This window comes from Malurus melanocephalus, unplaced genomic scaffold (genome assembly GCF_030028575.1).
Source record: "Malurus melanocephalus ecotype Western Australia unplaced genomic scaffold, MMel_1.1 scaffold_608, whole genome shotgun sequence".
Classification (NCBI taxonomy): domain Eukaryota; kingdom Metazoa; phylum Chordata; class Aves; order Passeriformes; family Maluridae; genus Malurus; species Malurus melanocephalus.
In genome coordinates, this window is record NW_026623840.1 from 370,090 (window position 1) to 378,358 (window position 8,269).

An 8,269-nucleotide genomic window follows, 5' to 3' on the forward strand; every position below is an offset into this window, starting at 1 on the left:
CAGAGCAGAGATCCCCCTCCTCTTCCCCTCACRAGGCTGCAGACCCCAATGAGRTCTCCTCTCAGTCTCCTCCAGGCTGAACAGACCCAGTGCCCTCAGCCRCTCCTCACACAGCTTCCCCTCAAGGCCCTTYACTGTGCTCTTTTGGACACTCGCTAATAGTTGAATATCATTCTTTTACTCTGGTGTCCCAGACTGCCCCCAGCACTCGAGGTGAGGCTGCCCTAGGTCAGAGCAGAGCAGAGCAGGACAATCCCCTCCCTTGTCCAGCTGGCGATGCTGGGCCTGGTGCCCCCCAGGACGGGGATGTCCCTCCTGGCTGCCAGGGTGCTGCTGGCTCATGTCCAGCTTGCCATCAACCAGGAACCCCAGGTCCCTTTCCACAGCACTAGTCTCCACCATCTCATTCCCCAGTCTGTCTGTACACCCAGGGTTCCCTCATCTCAGGTGCAGGATCTGGCACTTTCTCTTTTTGGACTTGGCTGGTGGTCGCTCGGTCTTCTAATCCGTTTAATCCTCYCTGCAGGGCCTCCCTGCCTTTGAGAGACTCAGCAGCTCCTGCCAATTTTGTATCATCTGCAGACTTGCTCAGCGTCCCTCCCAGTCCCCCATCCAGGTCATTTATGAGGATGTTGAAGAGCACAGGTCCAAGAATGGAGGCCTTGGGAATCCCCACTAGTGACATGTCACCAGTGTGATATCACCCCATTACCACAACCCGTGGTGCCTGACCTGTGATCCAGCTGCTCACCCATCTCAGGATGTGTTTATCCAGCTCTAAGCTGGATATTTTATCCAGAAGGATCCTCTGAGAGACGGGATCAAAAGTTTTACTGAAATCCAAAAACATTACATCAGCTGGCTTCCTTTGATCAACTAGGCTGGTTATCTTGTCATAGAGGAAGTCAGATTTGACGAGCTGGATATTCCCCTGAAGGCTGAAGCCCTGCTGTGTGCCCAGTGTGAGCAGTTTGCCTGTTCTCAGACTCCCCAGACTGTGAGCTTCTCTGCTGTGCCTTGGTCTGAGCCCCTCAAAGGACTGGGAACAATGGCTGCCTGTGGAATATCTGGGGTTAACAGGATGAAAATGCATCTTTCTGCAAAAGCAGAGGGGATTAATCTAAACAATATGGGTAAAAGACTCTGTTACATGACTTCCTCAGTGATAAAAAACACCTGCAGTAAGAGATTAACACCCTGCTGAATTCTTAGTTGCCTCCCTCACCTTGTTTTCTGTGCCGATCTTGAGACAAACTACTGCCACAGGAATTGATGTATCCTGATTTATAGTGTTGCATCATAGAAAAGTCCTTGCACACCACATATGGATACCCTCCAGGGATAACGAACATTCTCCTTTAGGAATATCTCTATGCTTTCCTTAAAGAGTATTGTACTCATTTTTTTAAAGAAAATAACCTTGTTTATTACTAACTTAGTAACAAGAAAGCATTGTGTAGTAACTCATATCTGTGGCATAGCAGAGCTCAATGCAAAATGGGCAGCACTTGTCTTTCCTTTTGTAGTTCTCTTTATATCTTTAATGGTTTTAAATCTATTTTTAAAAGAATTTTGCAGCCTGTGCTCCATGCCTGCATATTACATTTAATTCCTTTATTTCTTTGTCTAGTGGAAGAGCGCAATTTTGTAGAGATGCACCGATGGCCTTCCAACTTGTACCTGAAGCAGCTTGCTGATTACAGGAACTATATCCACTCTCAGAAATGCCACTGCGCAGTAATGTAAGGAGACTGAATACAGACAAAATGCATCTCAACTGCAGATTTTCAGATTGGGGATTACATAGAATATAAAAACAGYGTCAAGAGTGAAACCTGATGCTGACCTCCTCTGGAACTTACAGACATTCTTTGTTTTGCTAACAAATTACTCTAATTTTTACCTTGAAGCATTGAGAAATATATGTTGAAGATTTATTTAAGCACAAAGACTTCATGGGGATTAAATGTAGTACAGGACAGTGCCATGACTGGCATCTGTTCCCCTTACTAATTTCTTTATTGTTTATTTTATTGTTTTTCTTGGTTATTTGTGGCTGCTAAACTGAATCTGTTGAAAATAGACTGGTTTTGTAAATCTGTGTGTAATAGAAGCATAGGACCACAGTAGCAGTTCAGGGAAGCTGAGAAACAAAGTAATAAATTCTTCATATATTTCAGAAAGCAAAATTTTATGCAGCATTTGTTAAACAATATAAAGGGTAGGCTTACTAAGGATTGTAGTTGCTATTAATTTATTACTTCAGAGAAAGCCTGTAGTTCTGTTACAATCCTATGAGTAGATATTTTAATTCCAGAGGAATGCCTGTGCATCACTGTATCTCTAGTGCCTCCCAAATATCAAAAAAGACATAATTTTTCCTACCAGTAACTAGGAGAAGAAAGCCTATTTTAACCATTTGCAAAACACCTTTGTTAGTATGGTCATATTGTATTTTTCCCCATAAGAAATAAAGATATGGAGAACTACATAAGCTCTGACCATGTCCATATGGTACTGATGGATGAGGAAGAAAGGCAGAGGGGTCAATAGCCTTTCATGGCGTTTGAGAGGGAAAACTCATTATCAGAAGTGGCTTTTTTGGGAAAAGTCTGTCTTGTAATCATAGGTCCCCACAACAGTTGGCAGCATAAATGTTGGATGTGCTGGCCATACAGGAGGTGACCTTCATGGATTTGCCAGCACTGCCAGGGATGTCAGCTTTTGTGGTGGGACTTTGAGCTCAACCCTCCCCAGTGGGGACTTAGCTCAACTTTAGTTGTCATCCTGTCCTCAGAAGCTACATCATGTGAGAGAAACCTAACAATGGATCCTGAGATACAACAGAAGAACCCAGAATATCATGATACTTGCAGATGCTGTTTAGAATTTTATTGACCTGCATAACTCATCATGCTGTTGACTTGCGGGTGCATAGGATGTGCTAATGCCTTTACCTGAGCCCAGGTGCTTTTCTAGAAGCGAAATCCAATCTAATCAAGAAACTAAATGCCTCTGTATCATTCTTGCTCGAAGTATTAAAAGTTTGCTTTTTCATCTACCTTCGTAATTTGGTATGTACCCTGAGGCTTTGGCATTTCCTCAATATCCACCACATCAAATGTATCTGGAAACTGCACAGAGAAGAAGAAGGTAGGAAAGCAAATGGCTGGAGCTGAAGTTTTTGGTTTTTTTGTTTTTTTTTTTTCTTTTCTTTTTAAAGCTATAAGAATTGTTTTATTTTTCAATACAGTTTTATAGGTAAATTATTCTTTCCAAATTCCATTCTAGGGTCACAAAGATTTTCTTCTTCCTGGTGATACTTTGCAGAACTTGAGGGGTGTTTCCTTCTCTATTTTTGTATACACACAAAATAAAAGAGTATGACTCAGCTGGCTGCTGCAGACTCAAATTTTTGAGGTTAGTTTTATGCGAGAATGATTTTTTTTTTTTTTAAACTTTGAATCTGTGAATCCTGAAGTTCTTTAGAAGACAAATATACTTATCTACATCTCATATATAAGGAGTCTGAAATATAGAGCATTACCTTGCCATTTCAAGAGAATTAAAGAAAACCAAAATGATTAAAGAAAAAAAAATAATTTGGAAAGTAATAAATATAGAACTTAAATGTGAAACAAGTAATTTTTTTCATTATATAGTTATCAAAAAAGTTAAGCAAAAATTAACTGTATAGATAAGAATAAAACTGTAATTTTTTTTTAAGCTTAAAGTCATAGAAAAATATGCACATGCAGCTGAACTACAGCTTGTCTGAACATCTGACAGCATCCTCGRATGCTTCTACCAGAAGCCAGCTCAATTATCAGTAGTGGGGATTAAATGCTTCATACTGACATCCTGTGCAAAAGTGACACAAAAGCTTCATGAATGTTTGTCTGTGCTGAATATAGTCCTGAATATTTAATACTTTAAAAGCTTTCCCAGGTTTTTCTCTAGGAGTTAGTCTGTTGCAAATGATTTGTGTATGGATGACAAATTAGAAAATACTGGTTTTAATTTTCTGTAAATGTTTTATAGGCATTCAAAACTAGGCTTAATGGAAATACAAACCCTTTATATCCAAACCAGAGAAATATTTTGCTATTGCACATTTTAGTCAGTGGTAGCCTCATGTTTTATACAGAGAAGTCAGGCAGTATAAAAATATTTATTATTCATTCAGAGTTTAATGCATACTACTATTCAGAAAATAAACCATGTCTCCATTTTAATGAGTAACCCCATAATGCTGCCTGTATCAGGTGCAGATGTGCTGTACTTCCAGACATAAACCATCTGATAAATTTTAATTCTTAGAAGAATTCATACTATAAATTCTAATTTTCATTCTCTAAGATGACTTTCTGTGGAAATGTAGTAGTCTTAAAGCTATTTTTAAAACATACTTTTAGCATTTAGAAACATGACTGAAAATAGATAATGATGCTTTGTGAGTTGTTATTGGCAGCTGGTTTTAGTGGAGGCTTTAGGACTGTGTCCATCACAGATAGTCAGGACTTAGGGCAGTACTTAATTTGGTATTTATTTATTTATAACTGTGTATGGCATAAAGTAAAAATTGCTATAACAGCCCCCCCATTTCCCCCCCTTATACTATGGTATAATATAAAAATCAGGTACAAACTGAAAAAAAGAAAAAGTTATTTAAGGAAGTGGTCTTGAAAAAATAAAATGTTTCTGGAATGCTTCCACTGATTCCAACACCTCCCAAACTCCCCTGGCCCAGGCAGCATTGGGATCAAATAAGAAGGTCAGTGGTGAATATGAACAGTACCTTAAGCAGTACTCAGAGTATTTGAGATTATATATTTAGGCTTAATTTTAAGTAGAGATGCAACTCCCAAGTCCTTCATTAGAGCTAACGCTCAAAATTAACTTGTATAATTTTTTGAATAATGAATTACACCCTTAACTCTTGCTCTCCATTATATGTGTGTTCTTTTCCCAAACTAGCACTAAGCTTTATAGAGACTAACACAGAAAGCTTTCTGCTCTAATAAGGTTTTCCACATGATTGTGAGAAAACCTCTGCTATTGTCCTTACGCCATGGTTTGCTTGATTTGAAAAAAAAACAAAAAAAAACCAAAAAAACCCTGTTAGAAAAAAGAATAACTATTTTATTAGGCATGTCCTGAAATTCTGGTATGTCTTTCTTTTAATGTACCCTGACTAAATTATGCCTTTTTAGATTGAATATGTAAAATTTTGATACAAAATAAAAAAAAAATCCTCTGTTCAGTCTCATGTGATTACTTACAGGTGTCCATTAGTGTATTTGAGTGTTATACTGGAGATATTTTTTATAGCTTATTGGGRTCATAGAGCCCAATACTGGCTTGGGTAGAGCCATTGGCTTGGGTTGCAAGGGACCTAAAGATCATCTTGTCCCAACACCCCTGCCATGGGCAGGGACACCTTCCATAACATCAGGTTGTTCAGAGTCCCAGCCTCACTCTGGATAATCGGAGCTTTATTTTTAACAGGTTTGCAGTTGTTCTTCTTTTACAGGTCAGGACTTCTGACTTTCCAGTGAAGTGAGAAGTGGTGTCCTCCAAGAGTTTTTATTGCATGTGTTTTTCATTCAATATTATTAGTAAAATTACTATTTTAAAGCATGTATTTCATTAAGTCTTGAAGACATTCTTAGCTGTGGTTGTCATATTTGGAGGGGAGGAGTAGGTTCAGGCCAAATGATGGGGGAAAAACCCCAGCCATCCAGTACTGAGATACTTCCCTATTCCCAGTTCTGCTCTGCTTCCCACTGCTTGTTCAAGGACAGCTGAAGACGATGGCTGAATTAACAAGAGTATCATTCTATCCATCTTCATCTTGTGCAGGCTGCTGGCCAAGTCCTTTGTGTGTCAGGGAGGCAGACTTGGCCAGAGGAAAGTAAGCCCTCATTCTGACTCTTGTCTGTCAGGGTGAAGACTGTGATTTAGAGTTTTTAACCTGAAAGATTTTCGATGTGACCTGGAGATTTACCTGGGAGCTCCAAGCTGAAGACATAAAGTTCTCACAAATTGCTCAAAAGGATAAAGACTCAGGAGCTGGATACAGGCTGTAAATGCACAATCAACAACGATGTAAATTCTTTTATACTTTCAGCCATGCTCAGTTAACAAGGGAAATCAGCTAGACAAGCCTGGACCATGACAGGCTCATCCTTCTGAAGGTCAGGGATACTCCAGTTCATATTCAAAGACTTTCTAAAGACTGAGGTTGTCTTTTTACTCATGAGCCTGATAAGTTCTGCTTTTTTCCTACACAAAAATCTTATCACCTGCAGCAGCAGGTGGGGACCACCCCATGCACAGGTGCAGCCTCAACAGCAACACTGCAAGCTGGGACACTCAGCTATTTTGCATGATGGGTTATCCCACTGTGGGCAGGCATAGGACAGAGGAGTGGTGACAGGCTCCTGGTGAAGCCAACAGGGTGCCATCCCCCAACACCTTCTTCTGCCAAGGACACTGTGCCCTGCCCCACTCCCAAGGGTCTCGAGCAGCCTTCTAGCCTTCAGGGATGCTCCTGCTTTGCTCCCCAGCTATGACCTTGCAGAGCAAGATCCACGCTACACAAAGCCTCCTGAGCTCAGTCATTGTTAACTGGGATGTGGAGTAGGTTTCCAACAGCTATAACTTACTGTACTGGTGGATTTTTCATTCTTAACTTCAGAAGGTCTTTTTCCACTTCAAGGTGCTGTATTTTCTGTTTTCTTCCTATTTGGAGTAGAGTGGTTTTTATTTCTGGTTTGTTTTTTTAAGGATCTGGACTGAAATGGCAGCCAGAAACACTCAGGCCTAGGTACTAGATGGACATTACGCATCCTGAAGGCAGTTTACAGGCATAGTGAAATGTGACCCAAAATAAGAATCTCTGCTTGTAAAACCTCTACCCCAGCCCATTCTGGACAGCAGCACTCTGGCACTCTCTGTCAAGCAGCAGCAGTCAGCACGCCGAGGGGAGGCACCCCAGCAGAATTCACCCCGTGCTCCCCAYGGCAGCGTTCCTTGTGCTGCTGCACTGCCGAGGTGTAGGAATGGCCCCTGCCCCASGCAAACAAAAGGCACAGGTCTCAGGGTTAAAGAGGTGACATTTTATTGAACTTCAGTTGAAGGAGAACAGAAGGGTAAGAGCAGCTCAGGTATTCAATCATAAAACACCCCAAGATGRCTCAGGTATGGGGYCTTAACATCGTTGGCATGGAGACAGTTGTGGAAGTTGTCAAATACTCTCCGAGGAAGAAAGGGCCATTCACAGCCCTGTTTGAGCATTGTCCTCCCTCAGTCAATATCCATCCCCAATAGAAGGTTATGGCTTTGCTGCCCACACTCTACCTTGAGGTCAGCTGAAAGGATAAATGGTAGGAATCTTAGGAAAAGGACTGCACTTCAAAGTCCCCCCTAAGTCTGTGCAGGGATCAGCACCTGTGACTCCCTGGAAACACTGGTTGTGACAGACTATTTTTGAAAGAGGTAACAAAAAGAATGGAGTTTCCATAGGGACATTTGAACCCAATTTCTCTTTAAAACCTGTTCAAGTACCTGTCCAACACTTGTCTGTGTGTTTTCCGAGGCACTTGCAAAAGATTTGGATATTCCTTGACTCACTGACAGGGTGATGTCGCAGTAGAGACAGACAGCACAACACGAAATAACAATCAACAGATACAGACCAATCGATCTAAGGACTACTCCTTTATTACAGGGCTGAGCCCCTTTTATCTATTTAGCAACAAGTGTATACCAAGTCTTCCTCATAAATGTCAATTATCTATTGGCTAATTAGCAGCCCCTTTTCTACTCGTCAGCATATGATTGGTATGTTTGCAAAAAATGCTCTGATTTTCGCTTCGGTCTTTAGGCATCTGCTTTATCTCTTCAGCATTCCATTCTTGGTTTCCCAGAGGCAGGCACGGTTGCGTTGTAAGGGTAACATCCTCCTCCATCCAAGCTTTCACACTCCCTTTGTTTTTCCAGATCTCAGTGGTACACTTATTATCAGTTGAATTTCAGATTCAGAAAYTGCAAGGCCACAATGCTGGCTTTCGGCCTCCGCAGAGTGAGGCCATGATTTACAAGCAGTCCTGGGAGCTGCTTGAGCTGACAACTTAGAGCAGCCCTTGTGCAGTCCTCTGAAACCCTCCGAAACAAGGTGATTTGGGRATGGGKATTGTCCAAACTTCTCCACSTTCTACCACCTCAGGCAAAGAGTTTGCATTTACAAGAAAGGTTGGAAAACAGG

At 41.2% G+C, this 8,269-nt stretch overlaps 1 protein-coding gene across 1 annotated transcript in view; it reads left to right on the top strand.

Annotated features, from left to right (window-relative positions):
• Window positions 1-5,236, top strand: part of RHOBTB3 (Rho related BTB domain containing 3) — a 28,615-nt gene extending 23,379 nt beyond the window's left edge. Inside the window, exon 12 of the mRNA XM_057383145.1 lies at window positions 1,631-5,236. Within this exon, the coding sequence (XP_057239128.1) occupies window positions 1,631-1,746 (116 nt within the window). The 3' untranslated portion in view covers window positions 1,747-5,236. The remainder of the gene's footprint in view (window positions 1-1,630) is intronic.
• The last annotated feature ends 3,033 nt before the right edge of the window (window positions 5,237-8,269 follow it).